The sequence below is a fragment of the Sarcophilus harrisii genome, chromosome 6 (assembly GCF_902635505.1).
Source record: "Sarcophilus harrisii chromosome 6, mSarHar1.11, whole genome shotgun sequence".
NCBI classification, from domain to species: domain Eukaryota; kingdom Metazoa; phylum Chordata; class Mammalia; order Dasyuromorphia; family Dasyuridae; genus Sarcophilus; species Sarcophilus harrisii.
In genome coordinates, this window is record NC_045431.1 from 210,472,937 (window position 1) to 210,497,549 (window position 24,613).

At 32.5% G+C, this 24,613-nt stretch overlaps 1 protein-coding gene across 2 annotated transcripts in view; it reads left to right on the top strand.

Annotated features, from left to right (window-relative positions):
* The window catches only part of GAS2 (growth arrest specific 2), a 144,098-nt gene that overhangs the window by 60,132 nt on the left and 59,353 nt on the right, over positions 1 to 24,613 (top strand). For both annotated transcript variants that reach the window (XM_023506297.2, XM_003773639.4), the window contains exons 5-6: positions 15,502 to 15,565; positions 21,183 to 21,327. In XM_023506297.2, the coding sequence (XP_023362065.1) occupies positions 15,502 to 15,565; positions 21,183 to 21,327 (209 nt within the window). The remainder of the gene's footprint in view (positions 1 to 15,501; positions 15,566 to 21,182; positions 21,328 to 24,613) is intronic.

The following is a 24,613-nucleotide window of genomic DNA, read 5'->3' on the forward strand; positions in this document are numbered from 1 at the left end:
AATTGAGAATACTGGTTGATTCTTTCCAGCTGTAAAAACTGTGGAAATACCTTCCTTCTAACCTATGTAATTATCCAAAGTCAAATGGAGATGTATTTGAAGAAAAAATAGAGCAGACAATTCATGCTTTACTGAGAAAAAAATGTTTCTTCTCTTTTGGTGAATTATATTCGTGGCAATTGGACTAGCTTCTTACAATCCCTTAGTGAGAGAAAATTCAATTTAATCCAATTCAACAAGCATCTATTGGGCACCTACTAGACACTGTGTCTAAAATGAAAGCTAGTTCTGACCTCAAGGAGCTTATAATTACATGTTTTAATACCCATTTTTCTTGGATCAAAGGTTTAGTCTTATAAATTCATTATCATCAATTAGGCCCTGAATAGTGGACTGAAATCAAGTGGGGAAAGAGAAGAAACTAAAGAGAGCATACTTTCATTTGAATTGGATTTCAGACAGTCTTAAAAATGAAATCGCAGTAAAAATAATGCATATATAAGTATCAATCTTCTTCAATTCAGCTCAAGTAAGAATGGAAGCAAAGCTAAAAATCCATGGCAGAATATCCTTTAAGATATGTCCGTGTATGATTACAATACATGACAGTGAAAGACCAACACCTGTCAAGTTCAGGAAAATAATACAAGGTCATAGATTCAGAGTTGGAAACTGTTAAAAAGAGATCGTTTGTTAACGCAACACCTTCAGTTGGCAGTTGAGGAAACCATGAAGAAAAATAAGGTGAACTGCTTCAGGTCATCTCGAAGACAAAATAAAAGCTAAGATTCAATTCAAAACTCTTCTCACTAGGGAATTGTCTGTACTTTCCTCCCTATAGTCTGGATTTGGAATTTTGCTGGAATAGAGAGTGCTTAGTGAGGAAATTCCATGCTCTACTTCAAGCAAAACTTGTATTGAAGGCTTGAAAATATATTAAATATTTATATTAGCAATTAAGTAGGTCATAAGACAAAAGAATTTATTTGAATATTTTCTATATGATGATGTAATATCTACATTTTGATAAATATATCTGTTCAATTCCTATTCTAATATTCTACAATGAGATCAAAGTCATTCAGAATTCTCATATGCTCCAGTGCAAGAATAGTCTGTGAGACGCTAGGTGGTACAATGGATAGAATATGGGTTTGCAGTCAGGAGTTTTTATCTGCCCTCTGATGCTTATTAGCTCTATGACCCTGACTAAATAATTTAATTTATGTTTGTCTCATCTTCTTCAATATTAAAGTGGGGATAATAACAGGACTGAGCTCCCAGGGTTATTTTGAGGAATCAGTAAAATAATCATAAGCAAAGGACTTGACACAGTGTCTGGCATTATGTAAATTATAGGATTATATAATTGTTAGATATTATTATTATTATTATTAATCACATGCACTTACTGAAAAAGAAAACTTTAGTCCAGATATCTTTAAAGTTATTTATTATATATATCACTTTTTTGGTGTGTCTATGACTCCTTCATAGAATAATGTTTATATTTATTTATTTATTTAGGTTATAGGGGTTAAGTGATTCACTTAGGGTCACCCAGCTAATAAGCATTAAGTATCTGAGGCTGAATTTGAAAATCAGGTGCTCCTTACTTCAAGACTAGTGCTCTATCCATTGTGCCATCTAGTTGTCCCAGGAATAATGGTTTTAAAAGTATAAAGTAAAATACATGAATCACAGAGAAAAGACAATACATTGAAATAAATATGAATTTTTTCTCATCTTTATTTAAGAATGCCAAGGTATGTGGATTCAAGGTTAAGGTACTTGGTCTTAGACTATGGACCTGAGGATGAGCTTTACATCATGTTGTCTGAGGGCCATCCTAACTAAATTCAGGAATATTTACTGCCAAGTTAGTTCCAGAGGAATGGATATTTCAACTGTAGCAAGTCTCCAGGAAAATCTATTAATTGAAATAAGGGTTATAATTATTATTTTTATTTTTTGTTATTTTATTTTTACAATTGTATATAAACATATAAAATAGATATACAAGTTAAATATTTAGTGCTAATAAATCATAATTTTGAGACCTCTGTATTCAGTTATATGACATTGTGGCCTACAGTTTAAGAAACTTTGCTTTATAGCAATGAAATAACAGATCTGTGTAATTTCCTAATTATTTATATGAGAAGAGTTAGAATTAAAAGAAAAGATAGGAACAGATCTAAGTTTCACTTTTTTTCAGTAATTTCCGGGTTTAACTATAATCTTTCACTTTTGAATATACATAGTACTTGTTTATTTATTTTGTCATTGCATTGGTAGTGGGAAAGTTAACGACTTCAGAGAAAGGAAACTGAATTCAAGTTCAGCGCAGAACTTGGTCACCTGATTATCTGGTCAAGTCTCTATCTTTTGGGACCTTCAGGTGATTCTTTAAGGCTCAAAGTTAATAGAAGAGTCATTCAATCACCTGAAGGCATTTCCCCATTAGTAATTTAAAAAAATTAAATTAGAAACTTTTCTTGCTCTAAATAGGTTAGACTTCTTAACCTAATATTTCATTATTGTTCAATTGTTTTAGTCATGAGCAAGTCTTTGTGACCCTATTTGGGGTTTTCCTGCCATAGATAGTAGAATGGTTTGCCATTTCCTTCTCCAGTTCATTTTACAAGTAAGGAAACTGAGGCAAACAGGGTGAAGTGATTTTCCCAGTTAGAAAGTATGCAATGCCATATTTGATTTCAGGTCTTCCTGACTTCAGGCTGGATGTTCTATCTACTGTGTTTCTCAGTATACTTGTATTTTTTTAAAACACATTTACATGTATTTTTGGATTTCCTTTGCAGAATTTTATTTTATATATTTAAGATATTATAAGTTTCACCATAGGGGTCAATGTGCACTTACACACACACACACACACACACACACACACACACACACACAAAGCCTGAAATAGGTAATAAAATGATGTGGTCACTGTCTTTAGGGAGAAAGGAAAACCTGACCATTCTTAGAGTGTTGAATTTAGGATTATGTCAAGCAGGGAAACAGCTGTGCCCTTGGATTGTAATAGTAACTACCCCCCCCCCAAAGACGTTTTAAATCAGTTCTAATTTCCCACTGGACTTTCTCTTGCTTGACTTCTGGGTGAAGAGAGATGAATCTCTCGCTCACACCCTGGGTCACCTTTATTCGAGAATCTGTTGGAGAACAACAAGACAACAAGAACTCTGTGTGCTGTTCTTGAAGTGTCTTCATATCACTTTCAAAGGGAATTTAGGACAAGATCCTTGTTTCCACCTCCTGTCCCCTCCCTCACCCCTTATACTTTTCATTTCAGTAGAAAATGAGATGAAGAACATCCTTTGTTTGCTGGTGATGTGAAGAACAAATAAAATGAAAAGATGTTCTGATGAAGGAAAAATCTGCTGGAGTGAATGATAAAGCAGCACACTGTGCTGAAGGCTTATCAAGGGGCCTCTGTTTCAAGCTGCTCAAAAGGTCCTTGCCAGCTTGAAAAAAAAGTCTTTATCTATGCAGCAACTGATATGCCATCCTCCTGTTCCAATTCTCCTTGTACAACTGTTTGGGAGAGAATCTGGATTCACAAAATTTCAATCAGCTTTCTTTAGACCCTGCCTAATGACAACCAGTCTGACTTTGGGGGAGGGCATGATAAGGAAGAGGAACTTGGGAGCAATCATCATCATCATCATAATTATTGTTGCTATCCTTTTGTCCCTCCCAGCAGTCTCTAAGCATGTACAGCAACATTTTTCTTTTGCTTCTTGTCTGCTTCACCCCTGTCTTGATTGTTGGTGAGATACAATTCTTCTCAGCTCATACAAAACCATCACACAAAGGCAGCTTTCCTGCTTATCTCCTTATGCCATTCTTTTGAGACAACTTTTTTTCCCTGAGTGAAATGTCAGCTAAATGCTGGCTATAATATCTGGGAAAGATAATAGAAAATATCAATGTTTTAGAAATGGGCTGAACCAGCAACATTTTTAAAAATAGAAAATAGCTTTGAAATGAAATAGTAGGGAAGGGAAAAAATCCTGTTATGCAACTTAGAATATTGGGTTGGGGGCAAGAGACAGATTTGAATCCCACTTTTGCTTATGTCTCAATATTGTTATGTTTTGTTCCTAAATCAAACCTATATTTTTGATTTTACAGTTTCCAACCATTGTTGTCAATACTTCCAAGGACAGTAAAGTTTAGGAATTAAATTGTCCCTGTTGCTCTCTTACACATCCATCTTTTAGTATTCAAGTCTTCATTGAACACCTAGTATGTGTACCAGGAGCTGCACTAAATATTGCAGAAAGGGATAAGGACTGATTCCTTTAGTGAGGAAACTCTCCCTTTAATGCAGATCAGCACCTTCTCTGTAACTTATTGTCTTGGAGGATTATTAAATGGTGGAGAAATTAAATTATTTGTTTTAGAATATATATAGATGGTGATTATTGCTTGTCTGTCATTCTTGAAGAGGACCTTGACATCAGGGAAGTGATGCCATGACATGAAAGTAAATTGGGTTTAAATGAGGGAGGGCTATAAGGGAAAGCATTCTGAGCCAATCAGAGCCTAAACAGTGACCAAGTGGACTTGCCCTAGGATCTATTTTTATTTTTATCTTTAATTGTATTTTATTTTTCCAAATACATGCAAAGATAGGTTTTAACATTCACTTCTGCAAAACTTTGTGTTCCAAATTTTTCTTCCTCTCTCCCTCCTTCCTAAGACAGCAAGCACTATGATCTAGCTTAAACATGCAATTCTTTGTCATGCTGCATAAGAAAAATCAGATCAGAAGGGGAAAAATGAGAAAAAACAAACAAACAACACAACACAACAACAAAGGTGCATATGCTATGCTTTATTTCACATTCAGTCTCTATAGTTCTCTCTCTGGATTGGGTAGGCACTTTCCATCACAAGTCTATTGGAATTGTCTCAATTCACCTCATTGTTGAAAAGAATCAAGTCCATCACAATTGATCATCATATAATCTTGTTTCTGTGTACAGTATTCTCTTGGTTCTACTCATTTCATTTAGCATTGATTTATGGAAGTCTTTCTAGGCTTTTCTGAAATCAGTCTTCTCATCATTTCTTATAAAACAATAATATTCCATTATATTCATATACCATAACATATTCAGCCATTCTCAACTGAAAGATACCCGCTCAATTTCTAGTTCCTTGTTGGGACCTTTATTTTAGTCAGTCATTTAGTAAAGGAAGTCAATATAAGTCTTCCTGATTTTGAATCTTCCCGATTCTCTTTCTCTGGAGAAAGAAAAAAATAAAAGTCTCTGACCTCAAGAAGCATGCATTCTATTGGAAGGAAACAAAATGTATCCAGTTCAGTGAATACAAAGTATATACAGTGAATAAGGACAAATCGCTTTTGAATTAAAGGTTTAAGGTTTTACAAAAAAAAATAATAATGTATTGAAACATTTTTGGATGAAGCAGCTTTTCAGGTGGCAGACCCTACTTCAGAATTGAAGGGTAAAATATTAATTTTATCTCTAAATGCGTCTCACCCTGTTTCTAATGTAAATGGTAAGTAAACTAGGAGTCCTGTTCAAATCCATGGCCTTTTTCACTATGAATGATTGGGAACATTATTAAATCCTTTTATTTTTGCATTTGTGATAATTGATTTCAAAAGCATTTTATTAAGGAGCATCAAGGGAAAATTATATATATATATATTCTATATAATATTACATATATTTTCTATAACTGTGTAGATGTCTATGAAACAGATAATTGACTTGCTCAGGGTGATGTGGCTAGCTTTAGTGGCAGAATTTGAACTCAGGCTTTCCTGAATCTACTTCTAGCATAAAACCTTATGGATTAATTTTTAGGATTGTCTTTTAAATATCTACATTTTATTTTAATCTAAGTATGACATGGCTCCAAAATAGTATTTCTACCAACATTATTTTAAATAAATTGCTTTTTAAACCAAAAAGAATAAGAAGGAAAATTATGTTATGATGGATAGTTTGGGCATCAGGCTTGGATTTAAATATTTCTACTTTTACTAACTGCCTGTAGACCTTGAATAGGTCATGTCAAATCAATTCAGTATACATATATTGAGTGTCTGCTGTATTCCAGCTAATATGTTAGCAATTAACCTTAATTTCTTAGTCTCTAAAATGAGGGAATTAGATTAAAAGACTTCTTGGATCTTTTCCATCTCTTTGTTAATGATCCCAATACATGTCAAAGATCCTATTGGTTATTTAACACGTTTATATTGATCATGAAAGAACTGACCATTTTCAGTGTCATAGGTACATCCTTGTGACATTAGGGCTGTAAAATAGTGGTCTTATCAATAAAAATTGAACAGTCAGATAATTGTAGAGTATCAGAATGAAAAGTCTCACCTATGTCCATTAAGAAATACCCTTTAGAACACAGAAGAGGATTGATCATATAGTATTTGCTTGAAGACTAATGAAGAGAAATCCATTTTTTCCCCAGACATAGCCCTTACTCTACCTTTGGATAGCTCCACATTTTAGTAAGTTTTTCCTTATGCCGAGTGAACATTCCAGTCAACTATTTTTCCTTGTTCTTCCATTTGTGACTAAACAGAATAAGCTAAATCTCTCTTTATGTGACAGCCCTTCAAATGCTTAGAGATCACTAACATGTCCGCCTTGAGTTTTCTCTTTTCTGGCTAATCAGATAAAGAATCAGTGTAAAGTAACTGCACAATAAATGTTTTAGAAAATCTTTTGCAAAGTAATTCTGACTAATCTTGTCCTAGATTTTACTCTGTGTGCCTTCTGTATTTTAAATTGACACCCCAAAATGTATAAAAATGTATCGGTAACTATAATATAAATTACATGTTATAAAATTGATGCTAATAACATGGTTATTTGGGATATATTTAAGCAATTAATTCCATTTTTAGATTAATACCATATTTTAACTAGGAGTTTTGTTACTTATAATTGACTTTTGCACCTTAAAATTTTTCATGGTTGTGAAGCTAGTCAGCCTTTAATTTAACATGTTTTCTAGAGGTTCTGTTGGGTTGCCTCTAATTTTATTGACAGTGGGGAGCTGAGAGATGTCCTAAAAAGGGGAAAGCATGCTCTAATAACACGTTTGTTTGGGATAAACACTTGGCTTGTACTAACCATGTCAACATCACGCTGTTATTGAATGATTATAGGACTTGGAGCCAGGGAATCTTCTCCATGCGCTTCTCTGAAAAAAAGAATCTGCTCAACAAGAAAAAGGGTTTGCTCTTTGCTGTGCTAGCATGCTCCTATGTGTGGTTTGTTTTGGAACATCTCTTTTTTGTGCTGGGTGTATTTGTCTTGTGCTTGTGATTTTGCTCTGTGAGCCTGTCTTCTGATGTAGCATATTGACAATGATCTCTGATTGCCACAATTATCTGGTTCAATTTTGATTTATTGTTATGGAATTATTGTTATGGAAAATGCTAACTGAAGTGCTCCCTACTTGCAGTCCTGACTTTGCCCTTGCTGTCCAGAAACCCAAGGGTTTTGAATATTGATTTTCAAAGTGCATTTTCACTGCACTGTGTGTTACATCAGAAGAAGGTTCTTTGCTTGTTTACTAGTGTTTGGCTAGATCAGCCTCATCTTGGGGTGTAGTTTGTTATGCTGAGGACCATAGAGCCATTTTGGGGGGCGGGGGATGTTCCCAATTTTTTTGTTACAACTAAGGAAAAACAGTAGCAATAACGACCTATATGGTTAGTTCTTGATTATATATTCACAGATTATATTCATGGGTAATCCAGGAAAATGTTGACATCAGATTTTGTAGTTAATGCTTACTCTATTTATGTACAACTTTATCAACATCAAGTTACACATATCATCTGTTTGAGGGAAGAGAACATTTTAAACTGTATTCACTGGGTTCATATAAATTTTTTAAAACTAATATACAAAGACGGTAGGTGATATATTTGTGTAAAATTGGTTTATTCCTAACACAAAATGTGTTTCCTTTTTTTTTTTTTTTTTTTTGGTTGAGGCAATTGGGGTTAAATGACTTGCCCAGGATCACACAACAAGGAAGTGTTAAGTGTCTGAGGTCAGATTTGAACTCAGGTCTTCCTGACTTCAGGGCTGGTGCTCTATCCACTGTACCACCTCGCTGCCCCGTAAAGTATGTTTCAAAGAAAATTTGAGAAGGGGTGAAGTTAAGGAAAATAGATATATTTCCTCTTCCTCTGGAATTAGGATTAGAGATCTATAGCTAATAGGGGCCTTATTTTGTTCAAGCCTAACTGAAACCTCAAGGGGTTGTGACTACCAGGGCAAAATAGTCAGCGTGAGATTTCAAACACAGAGCAAGACTTCAACTTCAGCCCTCCTTCTATTATGTCATGATCCAATCATCATTTGTTTTCAAGTGATTGCAATCAAGATTTCAAGATTTTGTTTTCAAGACTTTTCTAATCATATGCCTTCTTATTTGGGAAACTTAACATAGATTCTTCAAAAATCATCCCAAAGGTTAAAAAAAAAAAAAAAAAAAATTATAATTGGACTATCTCTTAGCCTAAACAATTGAGACTTGAGTACACTTTATCCTCTATTCTTTTACTGATGAAAATAGGGGTTGAATATTTCTTGTTAATGTGATATTTATCCTAGAGAATATATCCCATTTGAAATATTCTTGTGATTCTGTGGACTGTCATCTTATTGTGACCACATGTTTTTAATATCAATAAAATCTGTTTTAAATGATAACAGATGATCATTCAAATATTTCATTTCAAGGTGGAAGACAAAGCCAAGAGTTCAGATTTTGTCAATACTAGCCAATTTCTTTAAAATGTGTTTGTGCATGCCCACCAAAAATTAGTTTACAAGTGATTGGATTGAAGGGGACTTCACTTTGCTTATCAGGAAGTTGAGCTAGCTTCCCCCTTTTTACACACACACACACACACACACACACACACACACACACACAAACACACACACAATTTTCCTTCTTCCTTTTTTGCTTTAATAAGATTCTTCTCCTCTGAGTCACTGTTCTAAGCCCTACTGCTCTCATCACCTGAAACTCTTTTGTGTGGCTCCTGGAGGAATAAGGGGGAATGGCTTTGATGTATTTCAATACCTTTCTGGGAACTGATAGATTCATATGTTCCTTTATATCCTGGAAGTAGAGAAGTACCACTCATGAAACATCTTTCTCCAAGAAGAGATGATTTTTTTGTGTGTGTTGCCAGGCAAATATGTAGAGGTTTTCTTTCTTCACCATTATTATGAAAGTATCTTACACTTGAATATCATGCTTTAGAGTCTTTAAAGTATTTTCAGATATTTTGTTATATTTGAACCTCAGAAAATCTTCTTAAAGTAGATGGGATAATTTATTACTTTTTTGGGCAAGCCCCTTAACCTCTCCCAACCTCAGTTTCCTTTTATGTAAAATGAGGTCTAGATAATAGGATTTTGAAAATTCCACCAACTATCAATCTAAACCATATTATATCATTGTTGAAGTTGTAGTTATCCTTTTGTTGTTCAATTGTTTCAGTCACAGTTGATTCTTCATTACTCCATTGGGTTTTTCCTTCTCGGGCTCATTTTACAAATGATAAATGAAAAGGAAATTCTTTGACTTGCACCAGGGTCACACAGCTAATAAGTGTCTGAGGCTGGATTTGAATTCACGACTTCCTGGCTCCAATCTTGAAGCTCTATTTACCTTACCACCTACCTGCCATCCCTTTACAGATAAGATAAATAAAATTCAAAATAGTTAAAAGACCACTTAAGGTTAAATTGTTAGTGATAGTGACAAATCAGAATTAGAATCTAAGATTTGTCATTATCTAATCCAGGGACCTTTCCACTGCACTATTTTGTCATAGTTTAGAAGATCACGTCTAAAACAGGGAGACTCAATTTAAAATGAATAACTCTGTTTAAGATTAAGACAACTTTAACTTATTAAAAGTTTTTCCTCTTAATTTCCTCCTTGCATGAGAAATTAAAAAAAAAATCCAAGCCCTCCATGAGGAGTTGCCATTAATATCGTAGTATAAAAAGCATGTGGATAATAGAATTTTTATGAAGGCAACTCAATAACTTTCATAACCTTGTCCATCTGTTAAACTGTAATGTAGCTAGTTGAACCATACTTCCATTGCACAATGTAGTGTGCTCCTATTTGCAGTATGACATAGAAACTTTATCCATTACTTAGACATTATTATATTTCTAAAGCAGGCAAAATTCCATTTGACATTTGATGCCTATAAAATTTTGACAGAATGCAGGGCATGGAGTTGGGCCTCCTATAATGGAGTTTGAATGGTTGATCGGGGTTCTATTTCCCTGAGGAAATAATTACAGCTTTCTTCTAAATGGTTTGATCATTAAAAAAAAAGCTTTCCAAAAGGCAATGATCATTTTTGCAAAACTGACTGTTAAAATTAAAATCCACTAAGAGGGCAGAAAAAAGAAGCCAAAAAAAAATTCCACTTAGTTATATGGATGGATGGATGGAAAGACAGAGAGACAAAGAGATGGATAGGTGGATGGATAACTGAATCAAGTACAGGGTTCAAGTCTAGCTTCTGACACATCCTAGCTATATTGACTCTTGGTAAGTCAAATTACTTTTCAGCGTCTCAAGTTGCAGAGAACAGTTACTGATTTGTTTTAGTAGATGAACTCATTTGGGAAATTTCTGCAATATTAAATAATACATATGAGCCAAATTTATACATTTTAGCAACATTTATAAAGAGATAAGCTTACATAATGACTGAAGTGCTAGGTTCAGTCAGGAAGGTCTACGTTAGAGGGTTTTTTCCTGATTCTTATGGGTTATGTGACCCTGAGCAAGACCCTTCATTTTTTAATGTTCCAGGCAATAACCTAAGAATATTAATTGCAGAGCAGGAACCACCTTACATTGGGGAAGAGAATGTCCTCATTGGAAATCTCCTACACTAATGAAATCACAGGTTTGATCTTATAAATATAAATATATTACATATGCAATCATACCTTTCAAGTTTTATATTTTGTGGAATTTCTATATACTATTGAGAACATGAACTCAATAAATGAATTTAAAATGAGTGACAAATGTTATGGTAAGCCAAGGTTTTCAATTTTCTTCTTACCATTTTAACACCTTCTTTTATTCCCCTTCCCTCCCTGCAAAAAATAAAAAGAACTGGAAAATGTTTCATTTTAACCATCTCAATATAGACTTAAGTACTAAGGAAACTTGTCAGCTACTCTAATTGTCAATTAACAAACTATTTTGAAAATATAACCATATAAATGAATTAGTTCTCAAGTATAAAATGAAATTAGTGGCAGGATATTTAAAATTTTCAGAATATGCTGTCTTGGCTTCTACTATAAATTATTAGCAAACATGACAGGCCTGCATACACTATTTCTATAAATTGCTTTAGTTGACCTATTTGATTTGAAATCTGATAGAATTTGAGATTAAATATTTTTGATATACATTAATAAGGGAAATGAGAAACACATGGATTAGTAGAATGCTCCTGACATGCATACTGATATGTATCTATCATAGAATTTCTTTCTCTGAAAGGATTTCTCCTCCACTGTGCTTTTAACCACAAATGAAGTCATTAAATAATTCATTTATATCTTTAGACTTCATTTCTTTTAGTCTTTCATTTCATATGCTGAAAATATCAAACAAATTCACCCCAAAAAAGATATGTTTTACTGCTAAGTGTGCATTATTTAAACTTGCATAGTTTCCAGAGAAAGTGTTAATCTTCATCAGGGAGTTCTGTATGAATAGAATCAAAAGTTCAGTCCCTGTTTCACTCCTTATGTTTCCCAAAGATCTTAAATTGATAAAATGTACAAGTAAAATTATGGGGAACAAAATTTGAAGTAAAGAATACTTCAGGAATATATTTTGCTTATGTATAAAAATGAATACATTAGAAAATAATATGTTTGAGAAAGTAAATTCAACATAGTATAGTGTCTGTGTACTGGTTTTGGAGTCAAAATGATTTTTATCTCTGCAACATACTCTGTGATTTTGGGTAAGTAAATCTATCTTTTGGGCTCACTTTATTTATTTGAAAAATAAGGTGGATTGAAGCAGATGAATTCTGATGTCCTTTTCAACTTTAAATATATGATCTTACAATCCCAAGATGATTTTTTTTCTAGCAAAACTAAAAAGTTTTGATTTGATTAGAAAACAAATAAAAAGACAGAAAGTAATTCTTCCTGAATTCTTTTAGGGAGGTCAAGTAAATCGTGTGGGTAATTATGTGCAATTTTTTTCAATTCTTAGTTATGTTTTCTCAGAGTCAATGTTTAGTCTTCTGAAAACTACCCACTGAACAATACCTTAGAGCATTTAGGTTATTCTAAATTACACAGGAATGCAAAACATCCATAGGAAATCTTTTCACATTTTCTTTCATATAGTGTTTATGCTTTTATACCTTTTCTTGCAGAAACATCTTATTTTTAACATTAAAAAAAATTTTTTTTGGCCAGACAATTGTGACTTGCCAAGGGTCACACAGTAAGGGTCAAGTGTGTGAAGCTGAATTTGAACTCGGATCCTACTGATCTTAGGGCCAGTGTTTTATTTACTACAGCTCTTGAGGTCTACATTGCTTTCGTAGTATCTTGGGTTATCGTTTGTTCTTCATTCTCGAAGAGGATCATGACATCAGGGAGGTGATACCATGACATCCAAGTGATTGGATTTAAGTGAGGGAGAGCTGTGCAAAATTACCAGCCTTACTTTCTCCTCCAGAGCCATTTGGGTCCAGTGACAAGATATAAATCAGAGCGACTGAAGATGGCCCTGGATGCAGTGGGAGACTTTGGCCTTTTATACTTTTTACATTTATACTTTAACATGTCTTAGCTGACTGAGGCCATACTCATTGAGTAATTAAGGCTAGAGAGAAATTAAGTCAAAGAATGGTCTCTTTCACATAGTACAAAAAAATTCTAAAAAATCATTATGACTTTGTAGTGATGGTTTAATATCTAGGAACATTACATGGTAGAAATGTCGCATCTTGTTTCACCATTTTCTTATCTACTAAAATTGGCTTTTATGTAAAGCCAATATATACAAATACATATAATATATGTATAATTATACATTTATATATAATTGTGTAATATATAAATATATAATTGTAATAATAATATAATAATTATAATTAAGTAATTGTAAATAATGTTATACAATTGTGATTATTATATATAATTATTATATACATAATTATAATTATATAATTTCAATTATATAATTTATAATATAAATATAAACCTCTTCTATGAACTATTTTTTTTATTAGGACAGAATGAAGGGAATAAGAACTATGGCATCACTGATCTAGGGAAACTCCTGGATGATGCAATATGACATCTTACTTTTGACTTAGAGTCTTAGCTAGAGATTGAGAGGTTAAAGAACTTGTTCAATGTCATTTGCCAGGATGTTTTAGAGGTAGGAAACATGTCTACAAGCATGCAGAAAATAATGGAGACTGCATTCCATGGAACACAATATAGGGAGTTGATCTTGGTTTAACAACGTTTTGTTAGTAATATTTACCATCATGGTATCCATAACGATGATTTTGTCTCAGGTGGAATAAAAGTCCAGGTCAAAAAAAAAAAAGATTATCAGTTTGTCGATTAGAGATAGGATTAATTTTTTTTCAGCTTGATACTGTGTGGAATTCTATTTGTGACAACTGTGGTATCGTCCTCTGTTTGAAATTATGCAATGGAGATAGAATCATCTATCTGTCTCGTCTACTTTAAAGTTCACTTAATGATTCATCACAGAAAATTGCCACTTCCCAACTTTAATAGACAAGTACATTGGAAGTAGAAGTTAAAATTACCTTCACATAATCAACCTTCATTATTCTATATTTTACTAATTATATGATTGTGATAATTTAAAAAAATGCTGGGCTATGTTTCCCATTCTATTCTTGGAAAATGATTTTTTAAATTTGAAAATATTATAGAATTAGGATTTTTAAAAATTAAATGTTGATTTTGAGCTTTATATTACAGTAAGTCTGGAGGTACCTCTTCCTTCTCTTTATCCTTTCTACTGCAAATCCTTTGTAACAAAAACAAGAATTTAAGCAAAACAATTGATATTGTGATGAATAAAATGGATGCAGCATACTGCCTATGTCTCCCAACTCTTTACCAAGAACACAAATAAAATTTAGATTTTTGACAGTCCTCCAGATTGACAGTCTTTTCCCACTGAGAACATAGCTGTGATTAGAAAACTTTTAAAATCTAGACTAAAGAAAAATACATTTTAAAAATGCAAGAATTATGCCATTTTATTGCTTGATGGTGGCAAAATTAGAGTATATCCACATTTTAGTAAAAACTATAAAATGAATATACATATTACTTGTATATATAGCATCCTCCACCTTGATTTTAGGATGAAGTAATCCTATTACTTGGAGAGAAGAGAGGTGTTTTAAACAGGCAAATAAAGGTAAAGTTGTATAACTGTAAAATTCACTTAGCAGAGTGAACACCATTTTACTGTATATATGTATTTCCACACAACTGAATAGTTTTGTTCTCTCCAAAATCAATGAATCAAAATATCATGAATATATTAACCTAATTGTTTGTTGATATACTTTAATAAATATGCCTTAGGAGACTTTGGAAGTATCAAAAACATTTCCTTAAAATAAAAAAAAAGCTTAGTAATTAATATTGGGAACAAAACAGTAAATTCTAGCTCATCTCGCCAGTTACAAACATTTTCATGATTTACCATCTTTGTCTAATGAGTATAGCAGCCACCAGTTGAATAAATCAATCAATAATTTGAGAACAATTTCTTTTTGCCTGCAACTGATGGAATTTATTTTACAATTGTATATATTCAATTAGAAGTATTTGATTCAATAATATTTCATATATTCAATGTTCATTAATTGGGCGAAATTAAGCCTGAGAAATATTTGCTTATATTCCCCATCTTTATTTCACATATATCTCAGTGGGTTTTATTTTCTAAAATTGTTTTTAAACCTAGTCCAATAATTTTTAAAAGATGGTTTGAGTATTTTTGTAATTGATATTGTTCCTAATGGATTAATTGGATCCCTTGTAATTATCTCTAGGCTTGTCCTAAGTGTGATAATGTTAATATTTACTGATTGAAATAAATAACATGGCTGGGACTTCCTGAGAACACTAATGGGATCTGTTGGAGAATGATGTATGAACTGTATTTAGTCCTTAGCAGCCTTAAGTGCACAGTGGGTGTCTAGCACTCTATAGTGGGTCTGAAAAAAGAATTACTAAGGAGTCTTGCACATTAATTTCAACCATTAGTGACAAGAAGAAGTTAAATCTGTTTATCCATGTACAACTCTGAAATTCCTTTTTGTTGTAAATGTTCCTTTTCTTTGTTTTGCTTTTCCAGTTCTCCACAAGCAGCCTAGAGAAGTGTGCCTTTGTTTGCTAGAGCTGGGCCGGATTGCAGCCAGGTAGGTCTTGTTCTTAAAAGAATAAAGTTATATTTTCTGTTCTTGTTGCTGTTAGCATTTAAATAGTATTTTAAGGTTTGCAGAGCACTTTACATGTTATTTCATTTTATCCTTATGATAACTTTGGGTTATTATTTACAGCTGAGGAAATGGAGGCAGGTAATGGCTGAATTACAGGTCTTCTGGGGCTCTATCCATTGCATCACCTAGCAGTTTGGTAGCCACCTGTGCAATGGAGAGACATCACAACAGCTTGAGTTAAGGCAGTCAATGTCTTATTTTCTACTTGCCCATCAGAAGTGTTGGCAGGATTATGAGCAGGTAGCTTGGCTAAGCAAATTAACTGGGGTATATGCCTTTTGCCTCATGACTATATTTCACATCCCACCTCTTTATCCATTCTCTTTCCTTGGCCTTCTTGTAATTTTTCCAAATCTATATGACAGCTCAGTGGTATGGCAGCTAGAGCACTGATGGTAAAGTTAGAAAGATCAGAGTTAAAACCCTGTCTCAGACTATTATTAGCTGTGTGACTCTGGGGAATTCAACCTTTCAGCCTCATTTTTTTTTTCATCTGTAAAACACCAATTATCAGAGGGTCTGCTACAAGAGGTGTTGTGAGAATCAAAGGAGAAAACACATAAATCACTTTGTGGACCTTAATATGTTCTATAATGCTAATTATCAACAGTATTATTATTATTATTGTTATTATTAAGTTTTAATATTTCATTTTCCCCTCATTCTTCTCCAGCTCTCCGTTCTTTCCTTTCATGATACTTTTTGTTTTCTTTGTCTTTCTGCTTGTTTTTATTCATCTCCAGCCTATTCAAAGGGAATGAGAGAGAGGGAGAAGAAGAAAATGGCTCATTGATTTGTACTCAAAGTCTTTCCAGTATGGTGGAACTTATCAGAACCTTTGTTCTCCTGGCACAGCCATTAAGAACCCAGCATTATCTTTACCCTGTAATGAGTCATTGAAATTTATGTTGTTGTTGTTGAGTCATTAGTTGAAATGCTAATATTCTGACAAATTTGTCTTTTCTTTCTTTAAATGGATAATGCTTTGATATGTTGTCTCATCAATGAAAGTACTCCCTCTAACAACACAGATTACAATGGACGGCTACTTATCCTGGTATAGCTTTTAGCCATGCTCCTCAAAAATCCCCTGAATAATGAAACCAGAGATATAACAAGGGAAGGGGAATTAGAGGTTTAGCCTGGGCCTAGAAATATAATCACTAAAAAGAATTAACATATTCATTTGTTCAGTAGTTTAGAAGCACCTTATTAATAACCAGAATCTTAACACCTTAACACATAATTAGTTAAATATAGCTAATATGCATATATAATTTATATCATATTGATGTCTTTCTTAGTGGTTGGGCAGGGCAGGAGGTGGGAATTTGTGATTCAAATTTTTAACTGAGTATTAAAAATAAGTAACTAAAATATTTAAAAATAATAATTAGTAAAAAGCTATAAAATTCAAGTACACTGTAATAATACCCATCCACAGAATGAAACTTCCTATATTCTTCTTGTATCATTTTGACATCAACATTACTAAATTTTGAAGGTGAATTTTATGCTTCTTGACATGGACACCAAAATTGCTAGTTACCTTTCTACATCAAACATATTTTTATGCCTTTATATAGTCAAACAATGCTTCCCATACATAATTAATTTTATTTTTATTATAACCCTGAGAAATTGGTAATAATCATATAATTATTTTCTTCTTACAGATGAAGAGACTGAGGTTCAGAGTAGTAAATGACTTGGTCAAGTTTATACACTGAATAAGTGGTGGAGCTAAAACTGCAAACTACATTTTTTTTTATTCCAACTTGGTTTATTTTTCCTGTGTCATTCTGCCTTCCAATGGATATTTGCTTCTTTACAAGATTAAAAACAAAACACACACACACACACACACACACACACACACATCAATTTCTCTTATATGGACATAAAATTCCCTCTCCCTCTCTCAAATAAATCATGTGTGTTTTATTTGAACATTATAGTCTGCTGAACAGTTTCACTAAGTTTCTGGGCTTCTGTTTAATTTAATAGGAGATGCCATTCTCAGAAGCCTATTAGAGGGTTGTAATACTTCAGGCAAATTCTTTCCTTAGTTGTTTAATTTGTCTTATAAAGACAAAATAAAAGAACAAATTACCTTGATGTGGTCCATCCTATTTGTCCCCTGTTAGAATCTATGGGCACCATGAACTTTCTGTGGATTCAGTCTTCTGGATATTTTCTTTTTGATCTCAAATCTATTTAAGAAAGACAGGAACGTTCAATGGGATATTTAATAGCTCATAATGGGAAAAAGTTATAAAAATCAGTTGAAAAATACTTGGGAAAAGTAGAATTCAGAATTGGTCTAGACCATGGAAAGTAATAGAAATAAAGAGGCAGAAAATTTTAAAGCAGGGGAAAAGGCCAATCTGATGACTAAGTTGACTTGCAGGTGTAAGTCCTCATCCAAGCAGTGAATAATAATTTACAACTTGTTGGCATCCCCAGACAGCAAGGCAATAAATGACTTGTATATAACTTCATTGGACAGGTTGTACTCTTTCATGCCAAGAGTAGCACAAAGCTTGTATTTTAGGTCTTAAATTTCTTTCTCTTCATTCTATTCTTACTATATGCATGAGCTTCAATAATTCTAAAATTCTAAAATTATCGTGTTATGTGTTATAAAGTTCAAGTATCAGGATTTTCCATGAATTATTTTTGATTCCTGGTCATCATGCTCAGACTTGGAGTTATTTATACTGTTATGGATAATGCATCTGCAGTTTGTTGAAAATCATGATTCTGATTTAGTTATTTTCTCAAATTTTAATAAAAGATTATTTGATTTATTTTGGTGAGAAATATATTACTTTAAAAATGAGTCAATCACATTTTAAAAATGAAATTATAGTTTTCTTTGATTTAATTTATATTTTCAGATGTTTATATTTTTTGATGAAAATGAATTCTATCACTTTACATTACTATTGTCTCCCAATCAAAGTATTTAGTGATCAAGAAAGAAATATTTAAATGAAGTAAAATTTGGTGGGAGTCTATGAGTGTATACTAGCTGGGGGCCTAGCCTGAAACCTCCCCCTTGCTTCCTTATTCCCCACACCCCACTCCAGGCCTTCTAAGAGATTAAAACACTTACCCAAGATGCAACTTGTGTGAGAACTAAAACGAGGACCCAGATTTTCTGTACTCTCAGTTCAGTATGTTTCTCATTATGCTATTCTTCTGAGGAGTTCAATTTAAAGGAACTTTGCAAATCAGAGAATCAGATATCATCATGAATTAACTTTAAGTGTTGCTTTTTTAAAATTAAAAATGAGGATTAAAAGAGAAAAAGTTAATGATTGTGAAAAAAATTTCTTTAAAAAAGAAAATGAGGTAGATCTTAGTATAAAAGGAGGAATTGCCTTATAATATGAATAATTAGCTTGTAGTTTTGAAATTAGGGAGTTTTGTGAAAAAGGATTTAATGTAGGAAAAATATTGAACCTACTAGCATGAACATGGATGCAGATATTCTTAACCTGGGGTTCACAAAATTCATAGTTGATTCCAGGGGGTCCATTAATTTATGTAGTAAAAATTATATCTGTATTATAATTGGCTTCCTTTGAAATTATATGCATTTTATTTTAAGCATTTTAAAACATTATTCTGAAAAAGGGTTTATAGATTCACCATGCTGGCAATAGGGTCTGTGACAGAAAAACATTAAGAATTCCTATATTAATGATTAAAATTATCTGAGAAGAAAATATTTGCATTATTTTATTTTTCATTGTAGGAGTGATTTTTGCCATGGTTACATAATTGTTCAAATAGAAAAGGAAAACAACTATTACAAATTTGAATATATTATATTATATAAATATATACTTAATAATTTTGAAGATTTTCAAATAAAAAACTAGCAAACTCATGGACTAGAATTCAGTTGTACTTATTGTTTCTCAAAATTTAAGACTGAGAGATTATCACACACAGAACTTTTATTGTGAACTGAAGAAAATGTTTGAATTTCACATCTCTTGTATCTCATAAATGTGCTAATCTCAGTTAATGCTTTCTTATGCTTAATACCAAGATATAAGCTCTTATTAAAGTTAATCATGATCCCACATAATAAATATCATCCAATTCATGCATTTGCAAATTATTTCTCTTAGCTACAGTTATTAGCCTGTGTTCTAATACATAAATTTAAATATATAAATCTTATATTCATATATATAACTTATCTGTGTAGATGTTTGATATATGTAGCATTTTATAAAATGCTTTTTTTATTTTATTTAACCAAAGTGTTCACAATTATAGAAGTGATTACTGAATTTTATTTGAAATATTTCTAATACAATTTGAGAAATTATTTTATAAGGTTGTATTTAATTATGAAAAAAATAAAATATCTGCATGTAAAAACAAGTTTCATAGGTATATACAGATGTACATATATCTTCACTTAAACATATATATATATATATATATATATATATATGTGCTCATGGACACATATAAAATGTATGTGCACATATATATGCATACATATATGTATATGTGTGAAGTATACTGATCTGTCATCTAAAGCTACATACCAGCATGAACATGGATGCAGATATTTTTAACCTGGGGTTCACAGAATTCATAGTTAGATTCCAGGGGATCCATTAATTTATGTAGTAAAAATTAAATCTTTATTATAATTGGCTTCCTTTGAAATTATATGCATTTTATTTTAAGCATTTAAAAACATTATTCTGAAAAAGGCTTTATAGACTTTGTCATGCTGGCAATAGGATCTGTGACAGAAAAACATTAAGAATTCCACAATATCTACCACAATCTAATGGATATTTCCATTTGAATACCCCACTTCTAACTTGACTCAGCATGTCCTAAACTGAGCTTACACAGAACTCATTATATTTCTCCTATAAATACTTTTCTCCTTTTCTGACCTTTTTCTGTCAATGACATCACTCTTCATACACTATCCTAGACTCAACATCTTGGAATCATTGTGTTTGATCAGTCACAAAATTCTCTTGACTTTCCTTTCAAGATCCTTGACTTTCATTTATATCTTCCTATTCCCAGCCCTTAGTATATAGTAAATGATGAATAAATGCTCATTGAGTTGAATTAAATGAAGAATCAATACAGATTCCAGAGAAGGGAGTAGTAGTATGAAGGGATATGAAACAGACTGTTGGGATGGATTGGAAGAGGGATACATTGGAGTTCTCAAAGTCATCATTTCTGTACTAAATTAAGAATGAAAAAATCATTTAGCCCTTTTTTCCAGAAGGATGTACATCATATAGTCTTTATCTTGATTGATTCATTAAACTTCTCAGTAACTGAGGTAGCTCTCCAAGTTATAGCAGTTAAGATCTAAAACAGTAGAGAGAATTTTCACCTTAGGATTTCCCCAAACTCATGAAATCACAGATTTGGTTTACATTTTTAAAAATATTGAGTATCATCCCTATGTATTGTATATATTGCTTATTAAGATTGATGTTTTGATGATTTCTTGCCTTTCTTTTAAACGAAGGTATGGTGTGGAGCCTCCAGGTTTAATAAAGCTGGAAAAAGAGATTGAACAGGAAGAAACACTTTCAGCCCCTTCTCCTTCCCCTTCTCCTTCCTCAACAAAATCTTCTGGAAAAAAGAGCACAGGAAACTTATTGGATGATGCTGTAAGTAAAACCAGTCAAACTTCTGACCAAGTGTCTAGTAATCCTGTCAACTATAGAGTTAGTCATAGATGATATTTGAAATTGTGGGATCATGAATTAGTCATATAGCTTCTTTGTGCCTTAATTTCCTTGTCAACAAAATGTGAGAGTGAGTTCAATGATCTCTAAGATCCCTCATAGATCTAAACCCAATGATTCTAACATCTACAATTATATGTTTGCAGAACACTTTAAATACAGGATATTACTTAACTGTTATTACAATCCCATGAGCTACATATGAGAATTATACCTCCCATTTTACAGATAAGGATAATCAGCTCCAGAGATGTTAAGTGATTTTCTTCATAGTCTCATAGTTAATAAAAGATTAGAAGTGGAGTTTGAATGAATGTCTTTCCTGACTCCAAGCCCAGTGTTTCTTTGACTATTCCAGGTTAATCTCAATTACATATGCATATATATTGTATACATACATATGTGTGTATGTACACATGCATATTATTTTATTTATATAGATCAATATGTATATCATATAATTGAATATACCTAATGCTTCTACCTATGATCCAAATTTCATTGAAATCTGGGAAAATGAATAAAGAAATCCCTTTGTAGTCACCTCTGTGGATTCCTGTTTTGTTTGATAATTGTAGACTGGACTGTAAATTTAAATTAGATTACCAACTGAATATCCTTCAATGGCATTTTTAAAAAAATGTATTTGTCTATTTGCATATATGGGTATATCCAGAAATACTTCACCTTTATATGCCTAGTTCCTTGTAAGCTTTTAGATCATGTCTACATTAATTTTTTTCTGGTAGCAACTCTCTGAGGCAATCATGGTTCTTTCATAGACAAAGAAACCTAAAACGTGAAGTAAAAGATAGTAAAGAATGGAGAGAAAGTAAAAATGTAGTGTTATCCCTGAATTACACAAAGTCTTGATTTCTATTATACACAGAGAATGTTTATAATTTATCTAGGTGAAAACAACTGAAAATTTAAGGGTATTTTGAAGTGTATATACCTTTTGTTCCTGTTTAAACTTTATATTCTGCATTGTTCTTTGCCAAATTTTTTTCGGACACCTCCTCCATTAAGTTTTATTCTATCACATTGTCATAAATACGACCATGGGTTCTTAGAGATTGTACTAAAAGTACACAGACTCTTCCAGGTTAGAAAGGCTTCAAGTATATGTAAAGGGATGGATCCTGTTTTTGCCATCCTTAGGCTAGCCCAGCCAAATTTGCAAAGGTTCCACGCTTTGTGTATCTAATGTTTGACACTTATTAAGTACTTCATAAATGCTGATTGAATTTATAATAATAATAATAATCACATATAACATTTATATAATATTTTCAATCTCACAAAGTACTTCATATTTGATCCTTACAACAACTCCAAAAATTGGAACTATTATTACCATCTCCATTTTATAGATGAGGAAACTGAGGCAGATAGAAGATACCTTACCCAATTATTTACTTATCTTATCTTACACAATTACTAGTGAAATTTTTGAGGTCAGGTCTGAACTCAGATTTTCTTTACTCCAGGACCTAATTTTCTATGTGAATGGACATGAAATGTATTTACTTCTAAATATTGTAGAGAACAGTAATTCCAAGAGCTTTGAATTAAATAAGCTTTGTCATTTTAGATCTACTCTAAGCTCATAGGGGAGAGTTATTGGCAATTTGATAGCAATCATTATATTGCCTATACAGGAGAGAAGAAAGTGGACAGATAAGTTGGCCAAGGTCAGAGTCTTCTTGCTACAGATGTTGGGGTTAGTCAGGACTAAGACAGAAAGAATAAAAGGAATGTTTGCCTGAATAGATTAGACTATACAAAAACTCCAAAGAAAACATGTCAGTTTTCTTCCTTCCCCCATATGACAACCTGTTCTTTGTTACCACTTCCAAGTTCTTCACTATAAAAAGAAATGAATATGTCGCTTAACCTTTAAAAAAAGTTCCATAGGAAAGATGAATCCTAAATATATTCTCATTGGTGCTAGTATCATTTCAGTGAAAATCAGGTCACTTGTTGGCTATCAGTATGTTATTTCATAAAAAAACAATAATACAGTCCAGACTATTACCTGGCCGATCATCTTTGGGTACCTTGACTCAGCATAAGAAAAAAATAAAATATCCCAATGACTGTTTTAGGATATTGTCACTTCCTCATCTTCAAGCTAAGATTGGTAGACTTCCTGAGGTTATTATAAGGGGCCTTTCAGTCTCATGTTGGATTGGATAGCTTCTGAGGTCCCTTTGAACTCTAAGGTTCTGTGATTCAGTGATCAATAGGAATCACAAATGAAAGAGGTTGAATAACTCCAACATACCTCTCTACTGACTGAGGGTAAGAGGTGGAAATCAAAATGAATATTCTTCCAAATATGAGGCAATTGCATTTTTATATACAGGCGAGAATAGTTCTTTTTTCCATTTCTTAATTATAAGATTGTGTCTGGATAAAGTATAGTGTAGGATACACCTAAATCTGTCCTGCTCACTCCCAAATTACACAGATCAGAGATATATACCAATAATTACATATGTCTCTGCTTTACTTGAATAGTATGTTTAACCAGGACTTTGGGGGAATATTGAGGAAGACAGAAGAGAATTATAATAATAATAATTGAAGGCTTCACAAATTTTTTTATTTCATTAATGTAAATTACATTATCTTAGAATATGGACTTTCGATATGTATATCTATATGCATATGGATGTATACACACATGCATACCTATACTACATATATATTTGTACATATATACATATACACACATGGTTATTTGGTTGCTTTTTGTCCTTTGTTCTCAAAGAGAACCAAAATGACATCACTATGTTAGAATCAAGTTACAGTATGTTTAGCTGTGGCTGATCAGATCAATGCAAGCTCAGAATGCTCTGCCACAGATTGACACAAATAGTCCCTGTGAAAGTTTGGGTGATTTCTCTAATTTTGTGCATCCATATTTCTTATGAGCTACTTCAATTCTGCTTTACATAGCACTTTCTTTGGTGAGGGTACACCACGCTGTATGATGCAATGCCAGTGTCTCCCACGTTATACAATCAATTCTAAAGTCCTTAAGAGAAATCTTGAGATTGTCCTTTTATCATTTTTTCTAATTACTGTGAAAGTGTTGCCCTCTTGGAATTCTTAATAAAATATTCTTTTTGGCAAATATACATTTGACAGATACACATACATACATACCTATATACATCTATCTATCAGTTGGTCTGCTGTC